The sequence below is a fragment of the Gopherus evgoodei genome, chromosome 2 (genome assembly GCF_007399415.2).
Source record: "Gopherus evgoodei ecotype Sinaloan lineage chromosome 2, rGopEvg1_v1.p, whole genome shotgun sequence".
Lineage (NCBI taxonomy): Eukaryota > Metazoa > Chordata > Testudines > Testudinidae > Gopherus > Gopherus evgoodei.
Window position 1 is genome coordinate 34,120,172 of NC_044323.1, and position 19,635 is coordinate 34,139,806.

At 46.9% G+C, this 19,635-nt stretch overlaps 1 protein-coding gene across 1 annotated transcript in view; it reads right to left on the reverse strand.

The window, feature by feature from the left end:
* GPR158 (G protein-coupled receptor 158) overlaps nucleotides 1-19,635 on the reverse strand; it is a 318,765-nt gene that overhangs the window by 55,452 nt on the left and 243,678 nt on the right. Inside the window, exon 6 of the mRNA XM_030550335.1 lies at nucleotides 1,035-1,144. Coding sequence (XP_030406195.1) covers nucleotides 1,035-1,144 — 110 coding nt within the window. The remainder of the gene's footprint in view (nucleotides 1-1,034; nucleotides 1,145-19,635) is intronic.

A 19,635-nucleotide genomic window follows, 5' to 3' on the forward strand; every position in this document is an offset into this window, starting at 1 on the left:
CTGAGCCCATGAGCAGAGCAGGCTGTTGTCCCCAACTCTGAAGCATTTTGCAGCAGGTTAGTGATACTGTTAACTCTCTAACAGTGAAGCATGGGCAATGTTAATTATAGAAAGGGGAAACTGGGAGGGAAAATAATTTCTTCTATATTAATTGTAAGCTTTGAATGTTGTTCTGATTTTGGACAAACTTTTAGTTAAATTGTCTCAACTAGTATGATTCACCAACTTTTCTTTAAATATAGTAATGGGGAAAGAGACATTTATATTTTGCTGTTCTTAGTTTTGTATTTTCTTTTAACTTTTTTTGTTTATTTCAAATCTATACACTTAACTGAGTGATTGGTTAATCAGTTAGCTGACTGGCTAGCAGTGATTTCAGCAGAGGAAGTGTCTGCATGGATTCCAGCTGAAGATTCCTACAAGCAAGTGGAGGGAAGATGTTTCAGACTCAGCAGACTGTATAGATTTCATGATCAAAGACTCTGAGACTTAGGTGAACTCAACCTAAAGTTTTGGGAACTCTGTTTCTTCTCACTGTTTTTGTGGGGACTGAACTATTCAGACTTTAATTTGTTTTCTTTATTTATGTACAACTGTGAAGATAATGTCTGTGGATTATAAAATAGCAGTGTTATGCTGGCTGTAAAAATTAGATTACATGTTTCTTTATCATAAGATTTTATAAAGTTGTTTAATTAAATTCATTTCTTTAGTTCATTTTGGGAAATGAATGTCGGGAGGTTGACCCTGTGCAATCCTTGCTGAAAATCCCTAGACTGAATTCTGGATCTCCAGCTACTTTTCTATGGGAGCTGGGTTGGTTTGTTTTTTTTAGACACTGGAGAAGGGCAATGAAATGAACTTGAGCCCACCCAAAGGTTACACCTGTATAAATTATTCCTCCTTAGTCAAATACTGCAGCCTTGACTCAATAGCCTTGAGCTATTGTTTATAATAAATTCCCACAGCTCTTGTTTCTAATTGACCACACAGAGTACTACCGCAGTGATGGAAATTACTAAGGCATGAAATACCTGTGGAGCTTGAGTGTCACAGTTCCGTAAACAGTAGTAAAGCCCAGAAGACGAACCCATCTTAGGAGAACACAGCGAAATATGCTTGGCTCAAAATACAAAATGATAACCTATGGAACAGAGAGACAAAGAAAGAGAGCTTCAGTGCCAGCTTTCATAGGGAAATAAAGAATTGGATTTGTCCAGTATAGGTAGTGGATATTTTCAAGCTTGTACTACTGTGTAATCCACACCTTCTGGGTGTGGTGTTCTGTCCCATCTAGTGGAACCGAAACCACTTAGAGAGAGGGAGAGGGAGAGGGAGAGGGAGAGGGAGGGGGAGAGAGAGAGAGAGAGAGAGATGAGTCTGCTCTACAGCCTTAGCTAGCAGCCTGATGGCTTTAGCTCATGTAGTAGAGGCTCCTGCAGTAAGCTCCAGAGGCCCAGGTTCGATCCCGCCCACCAACAACCAGGGTCTGTTGGTGTTACAACAGCACATTGAGATTTTACAGTAAAGTAACTAGATAATCTGACCAACTCACTGGCACAGTTCTGGGTGCTGAGTGCCCTCCAGAGGGAGCTGGCAAAGGCCCAGTGATAAGCTATGAAATGATAGCACTTCTAAAGATTTAACAAATGAAAGCATGTATGCAGAGGAGACAAGAGCACAAAGGAGATTTTTAGTGGACTGTTATAATATTCTTTGGCGGGGCTCTTCCCACAGTTTGATCACACTTCACAAGAATTCCTTCTAATAAACATGGAAAGAGCTGAGCATCCCATTTTCCCTCTCAAATCCTCCCTGTATTACTCTTGATAACATCACCATCCTTAGCATCAGGACATTGGTGTCATATATGACTTCTCTCTTCTTCTCCCTTCCCTCCCCAGCAACTCTGGACTCTCATAACCAGGCTTCCTCTTCCTCTGCAACATCCCCTCCTCACACTGATTGATAGTTATCTTTGTTCACCTTCTGGCCTTGTCTTGTCCATACAGAATGCTGCTACTACAATCATCTTCTCTCATCACTCGAATGATGCACTCTTCTCTCTCAGTCACTGTGCTGACTTCCTCTCAGCTTCTTCATCAAGTTCAAGCTTTTCTTCCTATCCTTCAAGGCCATCAAATCAAGCCCTATTTATATAGCTCTGCTCATTTCCTGTAACAACCCCTATGGCTGCCAAAGCCTCCTTCATACACACCTGTTTTGTATCCTTCTACCAGTCTTATTCTTGTGCCCTCTCCATCCTCAAACCTATGCTTGGAGCAGTCTCCTTTTTGCAAAATAACCTGCTCCTCTTCATTCTGACCCTTTTTTACAACTACATATCTCCAAGAAAATCTTTCATCATCAACCAAAAGAGACAGAGACAGGTAAAAAAACATGTGCACCATTATGAGATTGAATTTGATTGGTATCACGTGTGTCTGAAGCGTATTATCTGTATCTGACCTAGACTGTTCTAGAAGCACTTTGAGCAGTGGCAGGCAAACTGCAGCCCACGGGCCACACACAGCCCATCAGGGTAATCCGCTGGCGGGTCATGAGACCGTTTGTTTAGATTCACTGTCCACAGGCGCGGCCGCCAGCAGCTCCCAGTGGCCACAGTTCGCCATTCCTGGCCAATGGAAGCTGCGGGAAGCAGCGTGGACCACAATGATGTGCTGGCCACCACGTCCCGCAGCTCCCATTGACTGGGAACGGCAAACCATGGCCACTGGGACCTGCAGATGGCCATGCCTGTGGATGGTCAACGTAAACAAACTGTCTCGTGGCTTGCCAGCGGATTACCCTGATGGGCTGCGTGCGGCCCACAGGCTGCAGATTGCCCACCACTGACTTAGAGTTTTTGGAGAGGAATGTTTTATAAGATGGGAGGAAATAAAACTGGAAACTGATTGAGACAGAGATTGTGCCTTCCTCTATGTTTGCACAGCACAAATCCAATGACAGTGTTCAGTAACTATGAACAAAGAAAGAGTTATATAATGTAGCTGGTGTTCAGAATCAGTAAAATCTGATATTGCCCTTAGTCTAGGGGAAAAATGCACTGAAATGTTCAGGACCATCTGCCAGTCAGCCCAGTACACAGTTAGCACTTTCCAGCAGCAGTGGTATTATTGTGCCTATGACCTGCCACATTATATTATCTTCCTAAGTAAACGCTTTATTCTGAGTGAGAATTCTAGCCCAGGACATTGGCAGAAAGCCCAGAACGAAGTCCTCTGGGTGGCAAAGATAGACTGAGGAATGGTGGAAGAAAAAAATGGCAGAGATGCAGATACAGAGCGAGAGCTGGAAAAACCTCAATTTCTCTTGCTGAAGAACCACGATGTAACTATTTTTTTTAAATCATGCTTTGCCAAATCAAAAGCACTATGCAAAAGGTCATCTCTTTTTGTTAGTCCACCCTCAATGAGCTGGATGTGCTTCAGAGAAGCAGGTGATTCACAGGCATTTGACAAATGCTGCAAAGAGAGAAAAGAAATGCATGCACTTGTGTCTTCCATTACATTTCTATCTGCGGCAATGCATCTTAGAAGAGATGCTGCAAGAGCTACTGAGCCCGCACCACCGGTGCTTCTTATGGCAGACAGGGAGATGGGGAGTGAGATGCAAATGGATGAAAGCCAGAGAGCGAGGAGAAGTGAATCTCAATCTTTCCATAAATATTCAACCCAAGATTCACTCATCTCTAGTATACACATTCTTGAGCTAAATTATATCACAGTGTGAAACCAATCACTGATGAGAAAGTTTACCCCCTCTGTTTCCCAGAAAGCAAGAATGGGAGGAGGACAGCATGGTCATGGTGGATGCGTGTTATCCACCTTCCATCATGGAATGAACTTAGAATTAGAGCTGCTTGAGAATTTTTTGATGAAACATTTTTCTTCTGAAAATGCCAGTTCATCAACATTGAAACTGTTCAAGGGAAAGGGTTAGTTTTGACAGTTTCAAAACATTGTGAAAAGAGTTTCAACCTGCTTAGACATTCTAAATAAAAAAAGTTCTGTTTTTCAGGGCAAAATGTCTTTTCATTAGGACTTACCTACACGGCCCGATAGTTTGGACTATGGAAGCGTGAATTGCAATGGTACCTTTTCGTTCATCATGGCAGCATCCACATGGGGGAGTTACAGTGCAACACACGGCAATTCACACCCCCTGTAGTTCAAACTACAGGGCCACGTAGACAAGACCTTTGGGAATATCTACACTGCACGCTTTTTTGATAGCATGTAGATTACATATCTGCATAGTCCTCCCATCCCCCAAGCATGGGTATAAATAACAATGTGTGGCGAGGCACAGCTTAGTCAAGTAGACTACAGATACATCGGAAGAGTGCGGGTATGTATATGAGTATGTACCCTAAATGCTTTCTATCATCCAAGCTGTGCCCGTTCATCTACACCAGTGTTTTTAGCAGTGCAATGTCCCATTGCCTCCCCACTGTTGGAAAAGGCTCCTCCAGCTCCTCCAGTTCCCTGTTGTTGGAGTCCTTCCCAGCAGCAGGGGAGGCTTTTCCTTGCCACAGTGAAGGCTCTAGCAGTGGGGAGTTACTGAAGCTTTTCCCCTCTGCCGCCTCTCTGCTAAAGCCTTTTACTGGCAGTATGTCCTCACCACAGTGCGGACGCTGCCTGCCTTTCCCTGTAGCATGCAGCTACGTGTACACTGCCTGCCAGTGCCAGTGGAGTGCTGGGTAGACGAAGCCTTAGAGTAAAACAATGTACAAATAATTTTAAAAGATTAAAAATGAAAAGAATTTTCAACTGACCCTCTCAAGTTCTTTTTATATTTACAGTTTGTGAAAATTTTTGATGATTTTAACTTTTTGTCTTGATTTAGGAAGGGAATTTTTTTTTGAAATCTTGAAAATTCTCACAGGATGGGAAAACCATTTCTTGACCCGTTGTCCCTAGAATATTAGCTGGAAGAACAAAACAAATGGAAATGCATTTTACATGCCTATTTCCCCCATAATGCTAATGGAGGGAGAGCATTTTAAGGGTGGTTTCTCATTAAGTTATGGATAGGACAGTAATTTCCTATTGCTATAGTTTTCAGCTCCCAATGTCACACATTAGTACTGTTGCAGATTTACATAGCAAAGTCAGTAACACTATCTCTGGTGTTGAAGTTTGTAGGAGGGAGAAACTGCCGTGATTCATCTGTGGTTCCTCCATACCAGAAAAGCAATATTGAAAGGGAATTTATATAGCAACTCTGAACATTTCAAGGTTGACTAGAGACAAAAGTTTTTTTCAGAGCACTCGTCTAAAGCAATAATTTCAACCACAGAATTTCCTGAATAAAGCCAATAGCTCTCTCTGGCATGAATTCTGACACATTGTCTTTCAAATACTTGCCGAAGTGTTAACTGCTCGCATTTAGATAAGCTTGTTTTTCTTTATTGTGTGCTTACTACCTGATGGATGTATACAGTGTTATCTGGTTTGGGGGGCAGGGGGCATGTGCTGAGCCTAATGGCCTGCTACACAAGGCTGAGAGCTTCTTAATGTGGCTTTGATCCCTAAACCCTTTAGCATCCATTAACTCCTAACCAGGGGATGGGGCTACCCAGGCAGAACAGGGGTTTAAAAAGCAACTCCTAAGCAACCAATGGACCTAGTGAACAGGAGCAGCTAAGGGGAGTTTTGTGTGGAAGTTCAGAGAGGGAACTTGAGAGCTAAATATACCTGCTTAACATTCGCCAAACTTAGGCCAGTAAACATTCCCCAAAACAAAACAAAAAACAACAAAAAAGCTGCAGGAGTAAAAAGAATGCAGGCAGAAGTCCAGCAGCAGATTGGGGTCTATCCAGATTATTGCACTGAATATATCATGTATGATTGCTTGCCTTGTGGATAGGTGGCATATGTATGCATTTGGTGCAAGGGGCTCATGGCCCTCAGAGAGAGTACAGGCTCTGGAGACCAGAGTGACTGAACTGGAGGGGCTAAGGGAGACAGAGAGGTACAGAGATGAAACTTTTCGGAACACATCTTCGTTGCCTGAGGGGGAACAGGCACACCAAAGAAGCCAGGGAATCAACGAGCAGGTTTTTTCTAGTTTCGTAGCAACAAAATAATTAGGCTAAGAGTAGGGCAGCCTGTGCATAGGGTTTCAATGCCTGACATGAACCTCAGAGAAACCAGTCTTCCCAAAGTGGCACACCATGGAGAAGACAGACCCAGATTAAGCCCAGACATCCAGCTCCATGATGGAAATGAAGGGAGGGGATGGGGGACCGGGAATTTCCCAAGAGGGAAGAGTCATCCCTCTTGAAGCGGGAGAGAAGCTGCGGCCCCACGCCTGCCGAGGACAGAGAGCACCCCGGAGTTCTCTGTCCCATGCAGGCAGGGAGCCACAGTTCCTCTTGAAGCGGGAGAGAAGCCGTGGCCCTGTGCCTGCCGCAGCCCCGGAGTTCTCTGTCCCTGGCAGACAGGGAGCCACGGCTCCTCTTGAAGCGGGAGAGAAGCCATGGCCCTGCGCCTGCTGCAGCCCTGGAGTTCTCTGTTCATGGCAGACAGGGAGCCACAGCTCACTGACCCCGGCAGCCCCGGAGAAGCCGGAGAGAAGCTGGGGCCCTGCGCCTGCTGGGGACAGAGAGCACCGGCGCCAGCAGCCTCGGAAGTCTCTGTCCCCAGCAGGTGTGGGGCTGCAGCTTCTTTCTCCTGCCATGGTGTTGGGGACCATCGGTACAGTACCATACTGTATTATACCTTAAAGGGGAGCCAACCTGTGATCGTGTTATATGCGATTTCGTGTTATGGCAGGGCGCGTTATTGCGAGGATTGACTGTACTAAGATGGGGGAACTTGAGTTCCTGGATTAAATGAGGACATTGATATAAAAGGCATCACAAAAACTTAGTGAAACAATAATAATCAGTGGGACACAGTACTATCAAGGTACAAAATATATAGGAATGACAGAGTAAATCACGTTGGTCGGGGAGTGGCACTATATGTGAAAGAAAGCATAGAGTCAAATATAGTAAAATCTTAAATGAATCACACTATACCATAGAATCTCTATGGATAGAAATTCCATGCTTGAATAATATGAATATAGCAATAGGAATATACTACTAACCACCTGACTAGCATGGTCGTGGTGATTGTAAAATGGTCAGGGAGACTAGAGAGGCTATAAAAAAAGAAAACTCAATAATAATGGGGGATTTCAATTATCCCCATACTGACCGAGTACATGACAGGATGCAAAGAAAGTTTCTAGACACCATAAATGACTGGTTCTTGGAGGAGCTAGTCCTGAAACCCATAAGATAACTAAATCAAGAATTGTTTCTCCCAAGTGGATCACAGGACCTGGTCCAAACGGTGAATATAGTTGAACTGCTCAGGGATAGCAACAATAACGTAGTTAAATTTAACATCCTTGTGAGGGGGAAAAGAAGCCCATCGCAGTAGCATTTAACTTCAGAAAGGGGAACTACATAAAAATGAGGAATCCAGTTAAATGGAAATTAAAAGGTGACATGCCTGCAAGCTGCATGGAAACTTTTTAAAAACATGAAAATTAAGGGTCAAATTAAATGTATCCTCCAAATTAAAAAACATAGTAAAAGGATCAGAAAAGTGCTACCATGGCTAAACAACAAAGTAAAATAAGTGATTAGAAGCAAAAAGGGATCCTTTAAAAGGGCAGATGAAATTCAGTGCTGAAAAATGTAAAGTAATGCACATTGGAAAACATAATCCCAACTATACATAAAAATTGATGGGATCTAAATTAGCTGTAACTACTCAAGAAATAGATCTTGGAGTCATTGTGGATGACTCCAAGTCATTCTCTGAAAATATCCACTCAGTATGCAGCTGACATTAAGAAAGCTAACAATGTTAGGAATCATTAGGAATAAGGATAAGACCACCATTAGGACAATAAAATAGTAAATAATCATGTCACTATATAAATCCATAGTCCACCCACACTTTGAATACTGCATGCAGTGCTGGTCACCCCATATTTTAAAAAAAAAGATACATTAGAAATGGAAAAGGTTCAGAAAATGGCAACAAAAATCAATAAGGGTATGGAACTGGTTCCATAGGAGGAAAGGTTTAAAAAGACAGGGACTTTTCATCTTAGAAAAGAGACAACTAAGTAGGGATATGACAGAAGTGTGGAGAACGTGAATAAGGAAGTGTTATTTACTCCTTCACATAACACAGGAACCTGGGGTCATACAATGAAATTAATAGTGTGATGGGGCAAGGCCAGATGGCTACAGTAAAGTACTGAGAAACAGGTATGTTAGCCCCAGGCTAAACAAATCTCTAGTACCCTGATAACCAAATGGCAGTTGCTCCAGGTTAATCAAGGCACCTGGGGCCAATTAAGATCTTTCTAGAAGGCAGTAGAGATAGCTACTTTAATTAGAACACCTGCAGCCAATCAAGGCAAGCTAATCAGGGCACCTGGGTTTAAAAAAGTAGCTCACTCCAGTCAGGGAGGGAGGAGGAAGAGGAGAAGGAGCATGTGTGAGGAGCTGGGAGCAAGAAGGCAAGGAGCTGAGAGCGAGAGTGTACTGCTGGAAGATTGAGGAGGACAAGCATTATCAGACACCAGGAGGAAGGTCCTGTGGTGAGGATAAAGAAGGGTTTGGAGGAGGCCATGGGGAAGTAGCCCAGGGAGTTGTAGCTGTCATGCAGCTGGTACAGGAGGCACTATAGACAGCTGTGATCCACAGGGCCCTGGGCTGGAACCCGGAGTAGAGGGCGGGCCCGGGTTCCCCCCAAACCTCCCAACTCCTGATCAGACACAGGAGGAGCTGACCCAGACTGTGGGTTCCACAAGAGGGGAAGATCACTGAGGTGAACAAATCCGCCAATAAGCGCAGGACCCACTAAGGTAGAGGAGGAACTTTGTCACAACTGGTGTCAGAAGTGGGATTCTTTGGTGTGCACAGCGTGGCGGGGAAAAAAAAAAGGAGGGTGATTTAAAAAAAAAGAGAGGGTTTATTTTTTTTTTCATCACAATGGCTGATGTAGTGCGGGCACTGATACAAGCCACAGCAGTGCAGCAGGAGGCTACCCGTGTCCAGCCAGTCGCCCAACAGGAGGCAGTGCGGCTTCAGCAAGAAACTAATCGCCTGCTGATGGATCAGGTTTCTCAAGACCGAGCTATGTTGCGGGAACTGGTAAACCAGGTAAAGACCCTTACAGAGCTGAACTGCGGCCATGATGGGACGCGGTTCATATGGGCCAGAAATTGGCTGCAGAAAATGACGTGGGAGGATGATGTAGAGGCATACCTTCTGGCCTTTGAGAGGACAGCCCTACGGGAGGCCTGGCCTAGAGATCAGTGGTCTGGCATCCTTGCCCCATTCCTGTGTGGGGAGGCCCAGAAGGCCTACCATGATCTGCCTGAAGAGGCTGCAGCAGACTACCCCCAGCTGAAAGCAGAGATTCTGGCCAGATCTGGGGTTACGACTGCAGTCCGGGCCCAGCAGTATCACGAGTGGAGGTACCAGGAAGACAAAATCCAGTGGTCCCAACTGTATGACCTCATCCATGTTGCACGAAAGTGTTTGCAAACAGAGTCCCGGAGTCCGGAAGAGATACTAGAGGTTCTGGTCATTGACCGGTACATGAGGGCACTGCCACCAGATCTCTGCAAATGGGTAGGCCAGAACGATCCGTCCACCTATAATGAGATGATCACGCTGGTAGAAAGACGCATGACAGCCAGGGAATTGACCCGACTACCCAAGGAAAGGCCCTTTCGTAGCAAACACCCAACCCCAGCCCTGGAAGGTGGGACAGCCAAACCCCTGGGGACTCCTAGGTGGAGGAAGAGGGGGGCCAAAAACCAGCGGAGACCCCAGAAGGAAGCGATTGGCCTGAGTGAGGGAAACCCTGAGACTAAACCCCCTAACCCACATGATAGGGGAATGATTAGAAACAATTATAGATGTTATGCATGTGGGGAGTGGGGACACATAGCAGCACAGTGTCCCAGCACCGAGGAGCCTATGCAATGCAACTTGGGGGATTGGCAAGTCTCATGCTCCCTTATCCACCTTGCGGGCGTCGCATTAGCCCCGCATAACTACACCAGGCCGGTGAAGATAAATGGAGTAGAGACTACAGCGCTTGTGGACTCGGGGAGTGCTATCACTCTTATATCGGGTAAGCTGGTAAAGAGTAGCCAGCTGCTACAAGCCAAACGCGTAGCAGTGACATGCGTGCATGGGGCTATGAGTCATTACCCTACCATCCCAGTGGAGATAGAGGTTCAGGGGAACCCCATTGAGGTAACAGTGGGCATAGTTCCTAAACTCCCATATCCTGTAGTCATTGGGAGGGACTATCCAGGGTTTGATAATTTACTCCCTCCAGAGAGGCTGGAGGGAGATGGGGACCCTGTTGGCAGCGACTCATCATTGGGGGAATGTCAACCCCCAATGTTTTCAGAGTTTTCTCAGGATCTAGTCTCAGCCCCCCAAAATGCCCGGAAGACAAAAAAAGAAAGGAAGGCCGTGAAGGCCTTGGGAACCCAGATCCTGACTCAGGGCCAGACGACCGTGCTAGTAGGCAGATGGACACGAGCAGCCATCAGAGAAACTACCAACGCGGAAGGTGAGCCATAGGCTGACCCCAACCATGATGGTCATGAGCCGTTGGAAGAAACAGAAGCTGGCCCCTGGGAGCTCAGGCAGGTTAGTCCTGGGAGAGAGACTTTCAGGAGGGACCAGGCAGAGGACCCTAGATATGATAATGTCAGGAAAGAGGTGGCTGAGATAGATGGGACACCAGTGGAGGGGAAGATCCGGGGTCCAGGACCCTATAGTGAAGAAAGATCTCCTGTATCGTGCGGTGCAAATGCAGGAGCAGGAGATACATCAACTTCTGGTGCCACAAAAACATCAAAAAGCCATACTGAGCCTCGCCCACAGTCACCTGTTTGGAGGACACCTAGCAGTAGAGAAAACCCAGGCCAGGATTCTGCGGAGGTTCTTCTGGCCAGGAGTACATGAAGATGTCAGGTGATACTGTACCTCTTGTCCAGAGTGTCAGCTACATAGCCCTCGCCCACACTTGCGGGCCCCTTTGATACCTCTTCCAATAATAGAGGTACCATTTGAACGCATAGCCATAGATCTGATTGGGGCCCTAGAGAAGACAGTTCGGGGCCACCAACATGTTCTGGTCGTACTAGACTATGCAACCCGGTACCCAGAAGCCATTCCCCTACGCAACACAGCCTCCAAGACAATAGCTAAGGAGCTACTACAGATCTTTTCCTGGGTTGGGCTACCCAAGGAGATACTGACTGATCAAGGGACACCTTTCATGTCCAAGTTGATGAAAGATCTCTGTTCATTGCTCCATGTATAAGCCCTGCGGACCTCTGTATACCACCCACAAACAGACGGCCTTGTTGAAAGGTTCAATAGGACCCTCAAGGCCATGATCAGGAAAGTGGTGAGCTGGGATACCCTATTGCCTTACCTCATCTTTGCCATCCGGGAAGTCCCACAAGCCTCCACAGGTTTCTCTCCATTTGAACTACTATATGGGCGCCATCCCCGGAGAATATTGGATATAGCCAGAGAAGCCTGGGAAGAGGAGCCAAATCCCGGAAGGAACATAGTCGAGCATGTACTACAGATGAGGGATCGGATAGCTCGAGTTACACCCATTGTACGGGAACACTTGGAGAAAGCACAGGAGACCCAACGTACCCATTATAACCACCAAGCAATGCTTTTATGGTTCCAACCAGGGGATCGAGTAATGGTCTTGGTGCCCCCAGCAGAAAGCAAGCTGTTGACCCAGTGGCAGGGACCCTACGAAGTGATTGAAGCCGTTGGAGAGGTAAACTATAAGGTGCGGCAGCCAGGCCGCAGGAAACCTGAGCAAATTTACCACATCAATCTTCTAAAACCTTGGCATGGTCGAGAGACATGCTTAGTCACCCAGGTGACCCTTCCCCAGAAGGATAACTTACATAAGCAAGTGAGGATATCACCCGACTTGACGCCAAATCAAAAGGTTGAGGCAGCCGACATGATTAATCACAATCGAGATGTGTTCTCTACAAAACCGGGGCGGACGACTGAGACCCATCACCATATCCGCACAATCCCCGGAGCCAAGGTAACACTGAGACCCTACCGAATCCCAGCAGACAAAGGAGAGGAAATCAAGGCTGAAGTAAAGAAAATGTTAGAATTAGGCATTATTGAAGAATCCTACAGTCAGTGGTGCAGTCCAATAGTTCTAGTGCCTAAACCTGACGGTACCATGAGATTCTGTAATGACTTTCGCTGACTGAATGAAGTATCCCAATTCGAAGTGTACCCCATACCACGCATCGACGAACTGGTTGACCAACTGGTGCCCGATTATTGACTACACTGGATCTGACAAAAGGATACTGGCAGATTCCCCTGACCAAAGAAACTAAAGAAAAGACAGCGTTCTCCACCCCGGATGGGCTATTCCAGTACATAGTCCTCCCTTTTGGGCTACATGGGGCCCCAGCTACATTCCAGTGCCTCATGGATAAACTGCTGCGCCCCCATATTAGTTATGCAGCCGCATACCTAGATGATATCATCATCCATACTCCAGACTGGGGAACCCACTTGGAGAAAGTTGAGGCCATACTACGCACCTTAAGGCAGGCTGGCCACACTGCTAATCCCGCTAAATGCACCATAGGACTAGCAGAGGCTAAGTACCTGGGATATATTGTAGGACGAGGTATAGTGAAGCCCCAAACTAATAAGCTAGAGGCGATTCAAAACTGGCCCCGGCCGACCCGAAAGAAGCAGGTCCGTGCATTCCTGGGTGTGGTAGGCTACCACCGACGTTTTATTCCCCACTTTGCCAGTAGGGCAAGTCCTTTAACGGAACTGGTGAAGGCTCGAGGTCTAGACATGGTGAAGTGGACCGACGCAGCAGAGAGGGCATTCATAGACCTTCAGATAGCTCTCTGTAATGACCCATCCTCATAGCCCCGGACTTTACCAAGGAATTTATTTTGCAAACAGATGCTTCCGAGGTGGGGTTGGGGGTGGTTCTGTTGCAAATGATTGGAGAAGAACACCCAATCCTCTACCTAAGCAGAAAGCTGCTCCCAAGAGAAGAGAAGTATGCAGTAGTCAAGAGAGAATGCCTTGCTGTCAAATGGGCCATGGAGACACTGCGTTATTACCTCTTAGGCCGGCGATTTACTCTTGTGACAGACCATGCACCCCTTCAGTGGATGCAGAGAAATAAGGAAAAGAATGCAAGGGTCACTAAGTGGTTCTTATCCCTCCAACCATTCCAGTTCCACATATGGCACAGGGCTGGATGCCACCACGGCAACACTGATGGTCTTTCACAAGCACACTGCCAGACGTCCCAAGTTTCCCAACCCTATGTGTTGAGCGGGGGGGGGGGGGGGGATATGTGATGGGGCAAGGCCAGATGGCTACAGTAAAGTACTGAGAAACAGGTATGTTAGCCCCAGGCTAAACAAATCCCTAGTACACTGGTAACCAAACGGCAGTTGTTCCAGGTTAATCAAGGCACCTGAGGCCAATTAAGATCTTTCTAGAAGGCAGTAGAGATAGCTACTTTAATTAGAACACCTGCAGCCAATCAAGGTAAGCTAATCAGGGCATCTGGGTTTAAAAAAGGAGCTCACTCCAGTCAGGGAGGGAGGAGGAAGAGGAGAAGGAGCATGTGTGAGGAGCTGGGAGCAAGAAGCTGAGAGTGAGAGAGTGTACTGCTGGAGGATTGAGGAGGACAAGCGTTATCAGATACCAGGAGGAAGGTCCTGTGGTGAGGATAAAGAAGGTGTTTGGAGGAGGCCATGGGGAAGTAGCCCAGGGAGTTGTAGCTGTCATGCAGCTAGTATAGGAGGCACTATAGATAGCTGCGATCCACAGGGCCCTGGGCTGGAACCCGGAGTAGAGAGTGGGCCCAGGTTCCCCCCAAACCTCCCAACTCCTGATCAGACACAGGAGAAGCTGACCCAGACTGTGGTTCCACAAGAGGGGAAGATCACTGAGGTGAACAAATCCGCCAATAAGCGCAGGACCCACTAAGGTAGAGGAGGAACTTTGTCACAATAGGCAGCAGGTTTAAAACAAACAAAAAGAAATACTTCATGCAGTGCAGTCATCCTATGGAACTCATTGCTAGGGGATGTCGTGAAGGTCAAAACCATAATGGGGTTCAAAAAAGAGTTAGATAAATTCATGGAGGGCAGCTCCATCAATGGCTATTAGCCATGATGGTCAGAGATGCCACTGAATGTTCTGAGTGTACCTAGCCTCTGACTTCCAGAAGCTGGGATTGGATGACAGGATGGCTCAGTCAATGATTGCCTCTGTTCATTCCCTCTGAAGCAGCTGGCATTGGCCTCTCTCATAAGACAGGATACTGGGCTAGATAGACCTTTAGTCTGACCCAGTATGGCTGTTCTTACGTTTGAACCAAACCATTTCTATGAGTAGCTGAAGCATTACGTTTTCAGTTGCCTATCAGAAGGCACTGTGTGAGAACACCACTTTCAAAGGAAGTGTGGAGGGCATGGGAGTTGAAGTGTGATGGCAAATGGTGAGGACCTTCAGAGGTAATGGCACAGATGTTGAGCAGGTATAAACTGTCACATTTCCATTTATAAATCTATGGCAACTTACCCCAGCTCAGGATCTTCCCCAGTGTTTGATAATATGAGGCAGATTTTCAAAGACCAAAGGGGATTGAGGCACACAATGGGTACTTTGTAAATCTCTCCCTGCATTTTTAGATTATGTAAAATCCTGTCAAGCTGAAATCATTCTTTCCTATTCTGTTTTTTATAGCTTGTATATGACATGGCACGGATCAAGTTTTTGGACAGCAAAAGCCACTACAGAGATGTTTGTCTCTTTGTGCTTTAAGGAAGGTTACTATAAAGATATGTCATTCCCATTCCCAGCAGGACTCCTTGGGTTGTTTTACTGCATACTCTGCATAAATATTTGTCACCATCAAGTCCATCATGCCAGTGAGAGGTTTAATACAGTGCATGGCTCTTCTGCTTTTGTTATTAATAAAGTTTATATAACTGCAAGTGGCATATTTTGAGTAAAGATGCTTGTGGTGTAGTCAGAGTCAAAGTGGCTCAAGAGAGAGTTCCCAGGTTTAAGCTCAGGTTTAAACACACAAACTGTGTCTGGGGTTTCTAGTTTGAGGGTGTACCCAGCAACTGTCTCGTGAGTGCCTCTTCGTGGCTAGAAGTTGCTCTGCTATACCTGCTAATAACTTCTCCAGGTTCCATACACAAACTCAGCACAGGCTTTGCTTGTCTATTCACCACCCCTTCTCAAGGGCCCAAGATTCTTCACATAAATAAAACTCCAAAATAAAACTCAAAACACAGTCTCAAAAAAAAGTCTCAAAATACAGTCCATCAGTTTTATCCTCTTGTTGGGTCACTTACAGACTTTTCCTCCCTGTAGTGTCTGTAGAGGAATCCCATGTCCCAGGTCTTTCTGCTGGAGCCTGCTCACTTCCAGCAGCCTCCAGTTCACTCTACTTCCCTGCCTTATTACCTGGGCCCTTTTCCACTTTGGCAATGACTCCCAAGCCCTATGGGTGGCATCTCAGCCTTCCCTCTCTGGCTTCCAAACCCTCTGGTATCAACATAGGGGCTGACTCCGTGGGTGCTCTGAGCTGGAGCACCTACAGGGAAAAAATGGTGGGTGCTGAGCACCCACCAGCAGCGCCACTCCCCTGCCCCCACCCAGCACCTCCTGCCTACCAGGAGGCCCCATGGATCAGTGCCTCCCCCTGCTGCAATCAGCTGTTTTGCGGTGTGCAGGAGGCTTTGGGGGGAAGGGGAAGGAGTGAGGATGCAGCGTGCTCAGGCGAGGGGGCAGAGCTGGGTGGGAAGAGGTGAGGAGGGGGTGGAGCAGGGGCAGGGCTATGGGGAACGGGTGGAGTGGGGGCAGGGTCCTGGACAGAACTGAGGTCAAGCACCTCCCAGCACTTTGGAAAGTCAGTGCCTGGGGGCATCAAGGTCTTCCCTGCAGGAGACTTTCTTGCTACCTGCAGTTTCCAGTGTTGTCCCTGCCCTTACTGCAGCTACCTACTGCCCTTTATAGGGAATTTCCTTACTCAGGTGGGGCTTATCCTGTAATCAGGCTGGCTTAGCTCAGGCTCTCAAGACCAGGGACAAGCCGCTCTGTTACAAGGCACTCTAGTTTAACTAAAATAACACAAACTTGACAAAAGTCTCTGGCTGCTGCATTCCATCCATCTTTCTGGCTAGTGAATACCAAACAAACTAGGGGAAGCTCTTAGATGTCCCCAAATCCCAAGATCACCCAGTATGTAGCCTTCTGGTCAGAAAAACCCCTGACCCTCCCCCACAATGGGGATAACTCACTCTCTCTTTAAGGTGTTGAATGTATCAAGCCTCAGCTACATCTTGATTAGCTGGGAGCGCATTCCTAAAATGACACTGAACCACTGAAGGGAGTTAATCCCCCCACAAAACCAGGCTGCTGTCTGGGTCTGCAGGGCATCCATCTACTCTGGGCAGGGGGTCAGCAGGACTAAGGGGTCCTCTCAGGGACACTGAAAGACCCCTAGGCCCATCACAAATCTGATAATGCTTAGTGTTACTTAAATGTTCTTACCATGCTCTATTCCATGAGGGCTACATAAATCTTATGAAAAGTGTCCAGATACCATGGTGATGAATGCCATAGGAACTCCTCAGAAAGACAAGGTGGGTGAGGTAATATCTTTTATTGGAACCAACTTCTGTTGGTGAGAGAGACAAGCTTTCAAGCCACACAGAGTTCTTCTGGTATGAGAAAGGTACTCTGAGCATTACAGCAAAATGAAGTTGGAACAGATTTTTCAGCATCAATAGTTTGCACATATTCTTGTCTCTCTACTATCCTGTGACTGACAGGGCTACAACTACATTGCATATAGGAACTCCTTATCAGAGATTAGATTCGGTGATGCCATCAGCTTCCCTCAAATCCTACAATACACTTAAATACTAGATATTGTCTACTATTCTGCTGAACCACCTTCATTTGGAAAAGATACTTGAAAAGCTTGAAAGGTGTATTAATAGAGTCCAGGTTACATATCTCATAACCATAGGCAGCTGGTGAAAATATTTTTGTGGGAGCTAACACCACCCCACAGCGGCAGCTTTGGTCCCATGGGGCTGCGCCTGGCTTTACACTCTGGCCTACTGGCTCTTGCTGCATGCAGATCTGAAGGAGTCCACCACAGTGTCACTTGACACACGAGTCTGCCCACAGGTGGGGTCCTCTCCCCACAAAGCTGTGCCCCACACCCTTCCTGGCCCTAGCATGGCCAGATACAGGGCCTCAGGATCCCCCCCCGCATTACCTCAGGATCCCCTTTACCCAAGACTCTCTTCCCCTCACCTTCTTCTTCCCCACTTATCCATGGGAAGCGGGTACCATAGGCTAAGGGAGGCTGTGCCTCTCCAAACAGCCAGGCATGGCTCATGCTCCACTGTTAGACTCCCTGTTTCCACTTTGTGGCCATGCTGCCCACCCTCCATCCCAGTGCTCTGGGGTTGTGGGCACTAGCCTGAGGTGGGGGCTGGTGGTGGGGCTTCTGGGCTTAAGTGGGACCTTAGATGGAAGGGGCAAAGCTGGGGGCTAGCCTCCTCCAGCTGGCAGTTCACGTGCTGCCCATGCACTGATCCCCCTATCATTCCTCCTTTCACCCTCTCCTCTTCATCCTTCCCTTCTTCTCCTTCATCCCTGCCTCATTTCTCTTTTCTTCCCCCCACATCAATCTATCTTTCCTACAATTCTCACCCTCTCATACAGGCGTCCCAGTGGGCTCCCTCGGGCACTGTACCAACCTTGCCTAACAGAGGAGAAGGGAGAGCAAGCTGGAGTGTTGTCTTTTATGTGTCCGTAAAGCATCCCTGCCAAGGTCAGATGCGGTCTCTCTGGCACACGTATATTGTGGTGTGTGTGCCTCCAGCCTAACACATATATAGTGATGACCAAGCACAGGGAAAGGAGAGTACTTACTTCCAGGCATATGCATGATTGTAATCGAGGAGAGGTGGGAGTGGGATAGGGGAGAGGGTAGGCTGGTTTTGACACATTCAGATTGTAGGGTAGGTTGAGAGAGTCCGTTGATTCCTCCCAAGGCAGAGCACACGTGTGGTGACCTGGCTAGGCTATGCTAACTGTGAGGAAAGGCAGAGGCAAACCAAGACAAAAGGGTAAGTTCAAATTTTTATAAGTTTTATAAGAGAAAACCGCAAAATTGCACCAGGAGCATAAATAATATAGAACATTACAAAAGACTTACTACTTATAATAATAAAGTGTAAGTTCTCAACTTATTAACTTTTGTGAGCTTGTACAGGCTGGGCAGTTAGTACCAGAAGCATTGTTATTAACAGAACAAAAGTGATTATTCTACAATATACTGTGTCACTTCAAGGAAGAATCAACATTTCCTCTCCTTGGCTGTAAGTCCATCTATACTCTTGCTGTGCTGTTCTTTGTTTCTCTACAGCTGAAGTGCTCCTTAGATTTGATGTTCCTGTGGCTGTATCTCATTTCACGAGTTTATCCACAAATGGGGTTTCTTCACCTAATGGGCCCTCACTTGTCCGTTAGGCACCTTTGAATTGTATTCCCTCAATAATGTTCAGTCATTCTCTCTCTGTTCATACACATTAGCTCCTTGGTGGGTAGGCTTCTCATTTATCTCTTCCAGGATCTGTTTGCACCTATCACAGCTCTTTGATCAACTCCCTTTTTCACCAGTTATATTTCCTTTCAGTTTTTTCCCTTGATACTCACTCTCTGTTAAGTCTGTAGATTTGATTTCTCTCTCTGTCTCTCCACTAACAGTGTCTGCTCACGTACCCAGGTCTATTTTTTCTGCTTCTCCTAACCTGAAATCTTTCTTATTTTCTCCTTCTCACTTCCCAACCCTCTACTTTTATTCTCCTGGTCTTCTTTTATGTAATCACCTCCCCTTCTACCCAGGCTCCAGTTCATCTGCTAGCTCAGCATCTCCATTCTTCTCCTTCTCTAATAGTTTTTTCCAAGTGCCCCCGTCAGGTGGATTATAATCTCCTCTCCCCAGCTCGAGCTGCCCTCTCACTGGCCAGCTCTCTCCCCAGGACAGCATTCTGGGCAGCTGCATTGCAGCTGCAGCAGGTGCTAGTGCCAGGGCAAGGGTTACTACACATGTGCACTAGGCAGCCCCAGGCCTGCGTGGCAGTGGTACAGAATGTGGCGAAGCAGTGAATGTTTTTTCCCTTCCCTCTCCTTCTCCCACCCTGCCCCCTCCGTGGGGCAGTGGTGCAGTCCAGGCCATGGCTCAGCCCAGAAAGGCTGAGGGATCTGAGTCCCCTCTCACCCTAACCACCTGCCACCTATCCTTTTCGCCAGCTATTGCAGCTGTGCCTGAGCCTTCACAGAGTCACAGAACTTAAGGCCTGAATGAACCATCCAGTTTGACCTCCTGTATATCGCAGGCCAAGAAACACCGAACTACCCCCAAGCAAAGCCCAACACCCAGAACTAGGCCAAAGTATTACAGTCCTCCAAAGACTAAACTATTGTGT